Below are 12,617 nucleotides of genomic sequence, written 5' to 3' on the forward strand. Positions count from 1 at the left end.
GGGGCTTCATAACCTTCAACCTAAGTGTCAATAAACGTTTTCAGTGAAAACTTTTTTGGCATGTGAGTTTAACGCAGATCCTTTCTGATTCACCGTAGAGGATTCACACCTTTTTGACTTTGCATGTAAGCACTGTGAAATCTTTAACAGAAAGAATAGTGGATATTATAGTCGATCTTTTGTGTTAAGAATGATGGTCTACCACAATCTGCTACTTGTGACTCAGTATGCTCCAATATTGCCTGCAACAAAGAAAACTTGGAATGTTAAAGTCATGTGCTCCCTTTTCTGGTCTAAGGCTTCATAGAGTCAGCACAAGACTTCCTTTTGTTGTCTATTCTAAAAATTAAATAAACAAAAGATGAGGATGAGATGAAATAGAGAGCTCCTCGTAGGTTTATTTCTACATTTATAACATGTATGAAAGATGCTGGGGATTGTGTGAATTATTTGTGGAGTATGTATTCTGTGATGACCTGCTAGTAACAGTTAACTAGCTGAATATTTGTAGATTAATAAAGAAGACTGTCGCATCTATCCTTTAAATTGCTTGCATCACTCTGGGTGGTTAATGTGCCATGTGATTATATTAGTTCTGTAGTCACTTGATGTGGACCATGAAGACATGTTTCATATGACAACAAAAAGGGAAGCATAAGTCATGCAGGGCAGCTAAAAAAGTGCTCTCAGCCTGTGATTTCCTAATAATGAATCAGCACTTACATCAGGTGGATGAAAAACTGTGATCCTAACCAAAGCCTAACCAAAAGAGAAATGCTGCCAAATGTAACCAACTATACTTTCATTAGCAGAAACGAGGCAATCAGTTCATACTGATATAAAAACATACAAAAAATATAAAACATACATATAGGGATGTAGAGAATGGATGTATCCAATGCAATGATACACTGAGATAATTGGCAATGTGTAAAATAAGAGTGGAAGGATTCAAAGCAATTCACAGCCCCTTAAAGTAGCAGTCTTACCCAAGTGTATCGAACTCCAGACCAGACCAGAAGGCTACAAACTGATCAGGATTTGGTGAAACCCTCGATTTGAACATAAGTGATTTAAACCATTTTCATTGATGTTTTAGTGCTCATGCAGGGATATCCAGAAATTATGGACTTGCTTTTATGTCCAGGAATTTCACCCCCCTGGATTCTAGTACAGAAGGTTTTTTTCAGTGCCGTTCATTTTGCATGGACTCCAGTGTATTTTACTGTGTGCAAATTAGAACATGCATTATTTATTTATTGGAATATAAATCTCTTGTCTCATTTAACTTCTACCCTGACTGTCTCTACTGAGTGTAGGAACCATTAGTATGTATACGTCTTCCACATTCCCAGTAGAACTAGTCGAGCTCCCACTGAAGGGATTCACAAAAGCCATACCTGTTTTCCTGTCTTACTCCCCATCCCTTTTGGTTTTCACAGGTCATCCCGTCACAGGCATGTAGAACATGGGTGTTTATACATTTGATTGGCGGCTAATACTCTCATTGAGTGATGGGAGATCAACTCCGTTTGACTATAATGGGTGTGCTACTGGCTACTGGGATACTGTCAAATGCCACCTGCATTCAGTAGAGGCAGCTGTCGGAGGAGTTAAATAAGAGAGGAGTCCAGTGATTTAAGGCATTCATGCATCTATCTGCATGTTACCTTCTCATAATACAAACTGCCATCACGTATTTTCATCAGCATGAGTTTCATTAATCTTAATCTTTAATTAATTGGTTCTTCTTTGCTAACAAGGAGAGAATAGTCATATTTTAAGATAGTTTCTATGAGCTTCCTTGTTCCACTGATGTTGTGACTCTGGCCTCAGCACTGTAGCCAGCAGTATCTTCTCTGTTTCATTGCAGTGGAAGCCAGTTTAACAAGCAGAAGTACTGGGGCAAGAAAAGGCCAGAGGCATAGATAATCTTCATGGAGTTTTTTCCCTCTGTAAACTAAAACAAATAAAACAACTGCCTGTTCTTATAGTGTTTTAACCTGTTTGTGCATAAAGCTTCAGAGGGACCATCCGGGAGGGCAGGAGTACTCTGGCTTAGGGCAGCCAGTCCTTGGAGTTGCCTTGATGGCCTAGGGCAGTACATCACTGAGCCCAACAGCAAACACTGCAATGACAAATAAAGGAACTAAGGGAAATTTAAAGAAAGATCTTTCTTAAAGAACACCTAAATTAGTAGAACATATTTTTCATTCTAGAATTCAGTTAGATTGTTAAGCTTTCATGTTATAATTAGTTTTGTTCTTTCTTTTCAAGTTTTTTTTTCAGTAAAGTATCTATTTCATGTAACTGTAAGATAGAGTCTTAATAACATTCAAGAAATGTCTATGCCACAACTAATTAAACATTTCCTCGAGCTTTCCTCCTTATTTACACTATTTGATCATATGTACACTTCCTCTTAAAGGACACTCAGCTCTGTGTGCCTTAGTTCTGTGCGTGGTGGTATTTCCTAAAAAAACAAGGAACTAGTCAACAAACTTTTTTTGGTATTGATATATTGATGCGTGTGTTATAATGAACATGTATGTGTAAATGTTTGTGTGTTAGCATGGGTGTCTATGTATAAGTTTGTGTGACTATGCATGTGTAAGTATATGTGTGTTTGAACATGGATGTGTATGTGTGTAAGCATGAATGTGCATGTGTGCCAGCATGTATGTATAAATGTTTGAGTGTGAGCATGGATGTCTATGTGTCTATGCATGTGTAAGTATATTTGTGTGAACATGTATGTGTAAATGTATGTGAGCATGGATGTGTGTGTCAGCATGTATGTGTAAGCATGGTTGTGTATGTGTAAGCATGGGTGTGTGTATATGTGTGTGTGACCATGTATGTGTTTGATCATAGATGTGTCTGTGTGTTTGTGAGAATTAATGTGTATGTGTAAGTGCATGTTATCATGAGGGTTTAACTGTTTTAGTGAGTATGTGTGTGAATATGTGTTTACATGAACATGTAAGTCTCTGCAAATGTGAGAGTGTGAGTAAAAATGCTAGACAGTGAATATTTGAGTTACCAGGGAGGGGAAGAGGCCGATGGGGGGTGTGAAACATAGGGTCTACTCTGGATGCCAAATACTCTAGTACATCCCTGTCTATATTAAACCATGCATAATATACTTTGAAGATCACAATGCTAAGATCAGGTGTTACTTAGAGGTTTGCCATGTGAGATGGTTTTCAAGGAGTGTAATAAGCATCAAACTGCCTCATGAGATGAAGATATGTCAGCGGCAAAATACAACACAAATGCACAAGAACCCCAGACGAATTCAAGCATCTTACGGGCCTTTTCAGTGAGATATGGATAGTGACTCGACACATGCCATGCTAAGATCCATGTGCAGACTACAATCAGACCCTTCGGGAGAGCACCTAAGAGAATCCTGATCATCACAGGAAGCATCTGATGTACTCGGCAAAGAAATGGGTGACCCTTGTAGACAGTAACAGAAGCAATGATATGAGCTTTACTTTTTCACAGCATGATATGAACTGCATAAAGACATTACTCAAGAGAAAACAATATTTCTAACTTAAATAACTTATTTTCTGTTTCTTTTGTTTGCGGATTTCAGGGTGATTTCTGCTTGCATGGTGTGCTGGGAGCAGGTATTTTATTTACATAATTTATAAATACATTTTTGCTGTTTTAATACATATTATTGTGACCTCAGAATATGACTAAAGAATATTGTGCTTGGAATGAGACATGATGGGGAAAAAAGGGACAGCCCTCTTATGAGGCATATGTGAAAGGTATAGTACTGGGAACTATATGAAATGGTTGATGTTTCGCGAAATATAACATATATATCTCTTTTTTTTTTTCTGGAGAAACTTTTATTACTGCAACAAATTGTTAGCACGCAACCCTGTGTCTACAATGAGCACTATGGGTGTAATTACCAATAACTCAATAATATTAAGAGACACATGACAGTGAGGGCAGCCAGCCTATCATGTGATCCCCAAACCAGGAGACAGATAACAAAACAGTCAGCAATCTGTCTATTACCAAGCTGGACAAGGCTCAAAAACGTTTTTATTTACGTTCCAGGTATAGATTTTATATCCTAAAAAAAAAAAAACCACAGCTACTTTTATTTTTTATGAACATGTATTTTAAATGCGTGTTTTCGTCCTCGGGCTGCCAGCTGGCTATTTTTCTACCTGTTCTGTTTTGCCTGCTTCAGTATTATTTTATTGAGAACTATGATTTAGAGCCAGTAGAACAATATCTATTAGATAGCTTTTTTTGTACTTGTATGAACATTTGAAAGAGATTATTTATCTGAATTAGAATCAGGGCCAGACTGGCGGGGATGGGTTGGATCCGGCACCTTACGCACGCTGTGTATTTCCAGCTGCTGGCTGGACGCTGAAGCACCCGATCTGTCCGTCAGTCCAGGCTTGATAAGAATTATCTGCCACCCTGTTGTGGAGGAATACAGGATGAACTTTGTCCCACATTTGGTTCTCCCAAAATCTGCAGGACCACGGTATTCCAGATTAAACCAGTTTCGGCTGAAACCAGTTGCAAGGTCATTTTGGAAGCTGCAGCGAGTATCTGTTGCCCACCCTCTCCTCCCTTGTATTTGATAAATATGGGCATTCTGCTATTTTATGTAAAACTATTGGATTAGTATAGAGCGTTACTTCCGGTCTTTGTGTTAAGCGTTAATTTACATCCATACTGGAATAAACAGAGATCTTATTATACATACACCTCTGTCTGTGTGTCTGATTCTCTCGAGCCGCTCCATAAACATATCTATATAAATTTGGAACCCCAAATAGAAGTACTTGGAAATTCTCCAACACTATTGTAGTTTTATTTATCATGTTCAACGTGAGACAATTTAAAGTCAGATGCATACAGGTTTCAAACCTAATAAGTCTGTTAAGTCATTACTCGCAGCTAACACATGCAGAGAGACACAAGAGCTAGCCGATCCAGCTCCTTTGTGTATAGAAGACAATATTTTTTAATAGCTTCACCTGTTTGAGATCCACACCAAAACATCTGACATACCATTCACAGCAGTGATAGAAATTAAAGGTGCTGTTCCACCTATTCTGCTCAGTGCTGAATCCCGGCCTAGGCTGACTAGACCCAGGGAGGCAACCCTCCACCTGCTGCAAAACTGGGGGCAGATTGCCCTCTTGGGTGATCAGACCCCCCAGTGTCCCTCTGCTCAATGGGCCTGTTATAGGAAAGATGTTTGCTCTCTCACAACCCCCATAGGCCGCATGTGTTTAAGACATAGCGTGCCGGGGTAGGTCATCATATCCTGGCACTTCGTGTCTTAAAAGCACAGAACGCATTCGATGCAGGGACAGAGCTGTGTGTGTTGCGCCCGGTGGGGGCAGAGGACAATACAGAAGGTAACTACATCTCAGATTCTGTGAGTCTCACGCTTCTGTAACTAAATGCAGCATTAGAATCATCATCCCTGATAAATCAGCCAAAACTCATTACCAAAAACGGTTATTTAACCATGTACCATTCAGCATCAGTCAAAATGTCACATGAAACACTTAACTTATGTGACAACGGCGGGCACTGAGTTTGTTGCCATAGAAACTGAAAAGGCTTTTTAAAGCTTCTAATTTGACTAAATCTTATAACAGAAAAACGACGGTGCTGCTAAGTTCTGTTTGCGTCGCATACAAGAGAGTACAATTGTTTTATCGAAGAGAAACAGCGCCTTCAATACATGTGTTCATGATGAGTAACACCTCATTTCACAACGGTGCGGATCAGAAGCATGTGGTAGGTACTAATTCCCTTCATGTATCTCGCAGTGATAGTTATGTTAGCACAAGAGAAAATTCATCTTTTAACCAAGTGGATACATCGGTCTGTGTTGGCCCAATAAAAAAAATATACATCTGCTTCAACTCAGATCTATTACCCAAACATACGAACTTGTGGTAAATAGTGGAATGTCTCAGTCTTAATCACTGATTCCCCTGAATCAGGGTCTATAAGACTCATACTAATAGTTACCAAAAATATCAAATTGCTGCCTCCAGGTATTTGAAACAAAAGCCGGTTCTCTTCAATGCTGCATTTAAAATTCACAGAAAAATATATTTTCCTTTCTTGGGAGATTTCACCACTAAAAAGGATTGCAAGTAATGTAAAAGAGCTTAACTTATAGAGGCGACAAGTTGCGAGTTGTTAAAAGTGTTCAGCTTTAGTAAGCATTCGCATTAAAGAAAGTTTTAATAAGCCGGCTTTCAAGGAGTCTTGTATCAATTAACCAGATCAGCTGGTGGTGGTTCCAAAGGAATCTTTCCTAAAGTAAACTTCTTTGCCGTAAATCGCAGCAGGTCTTCGGGAGAAAGCTCACTCCGAGGGGTAAATAAAGGATCTAGTGTGCTGCTGTCAGATGCAGAAGCTGCAGGTGGTGCGTTAGTTGCAGTACCACTGACTGGAAGCGCTGGTGGCTGCCCAAATATTGAGGTCGTAAAAGTAGGACTCGCGGTGGCAGATTTAAAAAGGCCAGCAACTGAAGAGGCTGTGCTTGCAACGCCACTGAAACCGGTAGCCGCTGTGGTATTATGACCTCCCCCAAAAGCAGGACTGGCAAAAGTACCATCACCTCCCCCAAATCCCGAAACAGGTGGGGAGCCTGCACCAAAAGCAGGAACGGTGTGTGTAGTAGAAGACATCCCAAAGCTAGGTGCAACAGATGGCACACCAAACCCAGATGTTCCAATGGTTGGGGCAGTTGTTCTTGCAAATGAAAATGTAGCAGCTGCTGCCGCGGATGCCGTCCCCATGCTGCCAACCGCAGCAGTACTGCTGGGTTTACTACCAAACCCTGAAGCCCCTGAAAAAGTAAAACCAGTCCCTGAAGATGGAGCATTCACGTTTTGGGCAAAGGTAGAATCCGATTTAAAGCTGAACGAGGCAAGGGCTGCGCTGCTGGATGACGCATCTGCAGAACAAAAACGTGTGTATTAGCACTTAATATGTACAAACACCATTCCGTCTTCCCTTGGTTGTTTGTAAAGTCCTTATATGAAACAATGTAATAATGCAAATATATACGGTTTACACTGTAATCTGCAGAAATTACCAGTTTAAAAGAAAAACATTATCTTAAAAATATATATTTAATGCTGAAAAGTCAAGAATGATACAACTCCTATGGCGTCTCATTTTAAAAGTGCTGCTCAACCTGCTCTGCTAAATTAAGCGATTATAGAACTAAATGCAGTATACAAAACACTATTCCAAGTAGGGTTCAATGCTCAAAACCATGCCAGAATTAATTAAAAAATAATCTCAAAATTTACTACATTCATAATGTTTTAGGGAATATCCGGCACGTGACACAAAATCAGGCACTCGTGAGCTTTTGCCACAGTTAAGTAAAATAGCTTCTTAAAAAGTTGGTTTATGTTAAATGTTCAGATGAAAGAATAAAAATTACTAATTTGCTAAGGAACTAGAACTTTTGCCACATTTGAATACGAATCAACTGTGGGATATTTATAAAAAGGTGATTATGGTGCGTGGTACATAGCCCTAGCGACCAACGGTATTTTCTTGTCGATTGGACCATTCCATTGGTTGCTAAGGAAATAAGACCCCTTTTTTGAAACACTGCACCAAATAGCACCGTATAATCTCCCTTATTAAATGGAAATATCATTTGAATCTCTACACCTTAACAGAAACTTACTGGAAGGCACAAAGGTAGATTGCTGGGCTGCTCCAAATGTTGCAGGTGTGTTACTAGAAGATGCAGAAGTCAGTTCACGCAGCTGAAACACAAAAGTTTACTAAATATCATTCAGTAGAAAAAAAGAGGGGACTTTGACTGCCATACATTACAAAGGTCCATCTCCAGTGAGCTCCAGCTGCTGGAAGAGCGTGGCTGGCCCTGTATAATGCACAGTTAACAAGTAAGATTTCTTCAAAAAGGCTCCCCCCCACCCATTGAACTATGGAGGGTCAGCTCAGTCGCCTTGTTGGAGAAAAGGGCCAGTGCTGGAAATCCATAATGCACCATTGTGCAATATGGACTGCAACTAAGTGAGGGAGCTGAAACTGCAACTCTCCTGCCATCTGTACCTGTACATCTGTAACGAATAAACCTGGAGAGCAAACGGAGAAAGAAATAAAGACAGACGTGGGGAAGTAGTAAGGGTCCTGTTCTTACCAAGGCATCTCTAGACAATGGGTTTAGGTTTTTGAGTTGAAGAAGTCTCTGTTTCCACTGGTTCACCATCTGCTGGACTGAATTTATCTGGTGCAAGAAAACAAGGCTTAAATGCTGCAATTGTTATACGCAAAATAAATTATCCACCCCCCCCAGCTTTACCCTAAACAAACTGAGCTAATAAAACAATTACCCACCACATGAAATGAGCAAACATGTTCCAAATTTCACAAATTCTCCAACCCACAAAAAGATGTGTTTGTCTTTTTCATATACAAAAAAAGTCTATAAAATAATTTCAATGAAGGCTTGTCTTTTTTTCCAGCCACACGTGTAATCGCGCTCTTCATATACTCTGTTAAATAAAAGGTTGACGTACATAGCCTGCAGCATTGCCATTGGCCTTGGACATGTGGTATTCAACACGTAGCTCTTCTGGTGAAACGTCTGAAAACCCTGCAAGGCAAACACAAAAGTAAATATTACATGCGGCTACCAACTAGACAATATGTTGAGAAATCCCAATGGATTAAAAAAAAAAAAAAAGTGGGCCCTTAAATAATCATTAGGCTTATCACCATTCTACTGATCATAAGAAGAATAAAGATGAGAATAAAGCATTGCTCAACAGTCATGAAATCACTAGCAAGGTATGCTGTGCCATTTCTGCAGAATATCACTAATTACTGTAGATTTTGATTTAAACTTTTATTTTTATTTTTTTTGAAGGCTTCAAGGCGCTTCCAAGAAAAGGCTTTAACAGCCAGTGAAACCAAATAATTACCGGAGATATTATGTTTCTCCCTTTGTGGCGCATAAACAGAGAGCTGCCACTGTCCTGTAGATTCCCACACCGCCATGTCATTTTTAATGTCATCTCTGAAAGATAAGACAAACACGTTAGGTTGAGGTCAATAATGGCCTTTCTGTACATTTGGAGAAACGCATGCTGTACAAAAAGCAATTCAGTTCATGGTTTCTTACACACGTCTAGAATGTATGGACTCGGGGGAAAGGCCCCCGGCGCCTGCAGCATATCCTCGTTCTGTTCTTTGCAATTGTGTTTTTAGAAATCATTTCTGGTCACTATTCCACATAGCAAATGTTGGCCATCAATAAAACCGATAACTGTTCTAAGATGGCTTATATCATCATTATATAGTATGAGAAGGCGCAATGATTTTTACTTACATTAGGTTGCCGTCTTGGTCTGCCTGAGAATCCTTACTATGACCTTGATTGCCTAAGGCGGAAAAACGATTCTGGGTAGATTGGAACCCCGAAGATCCAGTAAAGTTTCTGTTCCCGCTATTGTCAGAGCCGGAAAATGATCCAAACCCACCCCTGTTATTGTCCTTACTGCTCCATGTTGTGGATTTTTGGAAACCGGGAGCCTGTTTTGTAGGAGCATTTTTCCAAATATGAGAGCCACCTGTTTGAAAATGACGAAAGATGTAAAGCGGAAATGCAGATATTCCAGAGCAATTTCACCTTAACAACAAGGAAATGAAGTCTAGAAAGTTCTGTCCTCAAGTCATGTATCGTAGCCATGAATTTCCCCGGGATCAGTGAAATGTTATTTATTTTTATCACTTATGTTTATGGGACACGTGTGCTAATTTTCCACGGGTTGATATGGCTTAGAAGCATGTCTGATTTACCGTAACTTAAAAAAATTATATATTAACCTTTTTAAAACAGACTTTGTTAACGTGTGGCAGAAAAAAAGGAAAACATAAAAAGGTGATCGACAAGAACAGCCTGATAAACATGAACTTATACACATTAAAATTAAACATTTGCGTAGGATCTGTTACTTTTAAGTAAAACATCACTTATGCAATTGGTAATTTTGTTTAACTCTTTAATAACTACAGGTCACTTGTGCCCGAAAGATTTGAGCTTTCTTGCAAGATTTGCTTCCCATTTTTGTGTTAAGTCGGCCCGCACAAAGTGTATATATTTTTTTTTCTCAAGACACGTAAGGCTTTGTATATTTATACATTTAACACAATATTAACTATTACATTATATATACATACACATATACAGACACTGCCCCAAAACTTCCCCCAATGCTCTTCTGCATTACCAGATAAAACACTTTTTTAAATATTACTCCTTAAATATAGTAAAAAAAAAAAAACACCCATTGCACTTACCTATATTGTTTTATACATGCCAGCCGAGATATCTAACAGCGAGACTGGACCATACCCCAGAGAGCCATCATACACCATTATCGGTTACACTCCATATGCCCTCTCTGACAGCCCACATTTCCACCGGGCTAAGCAGCGCAGGGACATAACAGGTCCCTATCGGGACATCCAACATGTCCGCTTCAACACCTCAAAATCCAAATGGACAAAATCTCCCCGCTCCAAGCTTGGAGTATTTCACAGCCCTATCAATCCTTTCATACACACACACATACAGACACAAACGCAGTTGTTACATCATGGGCATGACGGCCCTGGGTTAATAAGTGCCGTCTATAACAGTTATTATGACCATCCGGGGTTAAATAATACCGTATCTGTATCGATCCCTGTGTGAGTGACGTATTCCCTTTCTGTGTATGTGCCGTTTATTGCCTATGCCCTTTTCCCCTTCCCGTCCTACCCCATCCATGTATCACATACCCTGCCCACAGACTTCGGCTCTTGTCGCCTCGTGGGCAGGACTGGTAGATGTGTGCCTGATGTATGGTCCTTTTCTCACCTAACCTGCATATAATCCCCAATAAACTGTTACTTCCCTGGAACATTAGTCTCTTCTAATGCTTCGGGGGCTCGCTAAATCACCAATTGTCCTTTTCAGGACAGGTACGGCGCTGTATTCGGCTACGCCTCGGCGGGCTGCGGTGCCGTGACGTTAGAGACACCGGACCAGTTCGTCAGACGGGCTCTGCTAGTATCGGCTAGCGTTGGAAGTGGGTAACCATTTCGATCCCGGCAGGAAGCGTCGCAGATACGACAGGCGTACCCAGCTGGCGTGCCGGTCACAATGGGGCATAACAAAGGAACCAATTATTTGACCTCCACAAAGTCACTAAGCAACAAACACTTTCCTCATATCATCTGAGAGGTTTTTATGCCATTTTCAAAGAAACACTAAACACAAAATAGTTCATAAAGACAAATAAATCAAGTAAAAGTCTTCCAATTAGTTTAATTAAATTATAATTCACAATACTTTTGGAGTTAATACAGATTAAACTATTTTATTACGGGCTGAGGAACGTCCTCTTTCATTTGTTTTTCGCCTGTAGAGAGCAATATACATTCTCCAGGTCATCGCCATGGCAGGCAGCACCAACCAAACCTCCCTCCACTTTCCAATATCCTGAGCAAACCGGGATCACCCAAACTAGGATTATAAACCTATAACCTTGCAGATGTACCCCGTTCTGCAAGACGGCTGATAGAACGATTCGGAGCATCTCTTCTACCCTGTCCCACGTGCAGGGGCCATACGTCTAAAAACACACACACACACACACACACACACACACACACACACACACACACACACACACACACACACACACACACACACACACACACACACACACACACACACACACACACACACACACACACCATACGGGAGAATAAGAGGAGCCAAGTTTATGTTTATACTTAAGTACTGGCCCCAAGGTTTACGATTGAGATACGATTGATCTATCGTCAGACATGCTTTCAATTGGCTGTGTTTACTTGTAAACAGGTTTAGAAATAATGCTCAATGCAGCGTTTGGTGTCCAGCATATAATCACCGAACGCCTATTAATTCACGGTTCTGTTTAAGGTCTAATTTTATGTTTATAGAAGAACGCTCTAGAAAATAGACATTGCTGTTTTAGTCATAAGGAAAATGGAGTCTTAAGTTTCTAACTTTCATTGGTCCAACATAAGCTGTAACGGTGGATACGCTTTTGGGACCTCAGAGGTCTCTTCTTCAGATGAAATCCACTTTTCTTTCAACTTCAACTAAAGCCTCCATTGCAGCTCCTAGCGGTATTACCTGAAGAGGGTGGCTGCTGGTGTCGGGTCTGCGTGTGGTATCTACCACCCCCTCCACCACCTCTCGTGTGTTCATTCCAACATTTATCTCCGTAACGGCACCGGCCCTCCAAGAAGTATTGACAGATCGCCATACTGCCGTTCCGTGACGTCAATCAGCGCGACAAAACAAGACTCACAAACAAGCGGCGCTGCAGAGTGATGAATATGTAGCGCGATAGCCCGCTGGGTTCTGGCGCCCCGTCTGCGCGTCACAAGTCTGCGCAGATCATTGGGCGGGTTGTGTGATTCTCGGATAAGAGACGTGCCGGGGCCAGGGGAAGGTAATAGTGATGGGAAGTTCGGATCATTAAAGTGAATCGGATCATTTCGATTCGTTCACT

General features: G+C 40.6%; 1 protein-coding gene across 1 annotated transcript; it reads right to left on the reverse strand.

Moving 5' to 3' along the window:
- Positions 1 to 6,287: 6,287 nt before the first annotated feature.
- Positions 6,288 to 12,383, reverse strand: LOC149300839 (nucleoporin NUP42-like). Its single transcript, XM_089484822.1, has 7 exons — positions 12,236 to 12,383; positions 9,398 to 9,638; positions 8,991 to 9,085; positions 8,586 to 8,662; positions 8,207 to 8,293; positions 7,727 to 7,808; positions 6,288 to 6,976 (listed from the first exon to the last, which is right to left on the reverse strand). Exons 1-7 carry the CDS (start codon positions 12,366 to 12,368, stop codon positions 6,288 to 6,290), a joined length of 1,404 nt encoding a protein of 467 aa, XP_089340948.1. The 5' UTR covers positions 12,369 to 12,383.
- Positions 12,384 to 12,617: the final 234 nt, after the last annotated feature.

The sequence above is a fragment of the Sceloporus occidentalis genome, unplaced genomic scaffold, assembly GCF_023333645.1.
Source record: "Sceloporus occidentalis isolate IW3139 unplaced genomic scaffold, rSceOcc1.0.p SCAF_23, whole genome shotgun sequence".
In the NCBI taxonomy this organism is placed as follows: Eukaryota; Metazoa; Chordata; class Lepidosauria; order Squamata; family Phrynosomatidae; genus Sceloporus; species Sceloporus occidentalis.

Coding starts and splice junctions, on each gene's coding strand:
- LOC149300839 (XM_089484822.1), bottom strand. CDS start 12,368: ATGGCGATCTGTCAATACTTCTTGGAGGGCCGGTGCCGTTACGGAGAT. Junction 8,663..8,990: donor GGAGAAACATAATATCTCCG/GTAATTATTTGG, acceptor TTTGCCTTGCAG/GGTTTTCAGACGTTTCACCA. Junction 7,809..8,206: donor CATTGTCTAGAGATGCCTTG/GTAAGAACAGGA, acceptor TTTGTGTTTCAG/CTGCGTGAACTGACTTCTGC.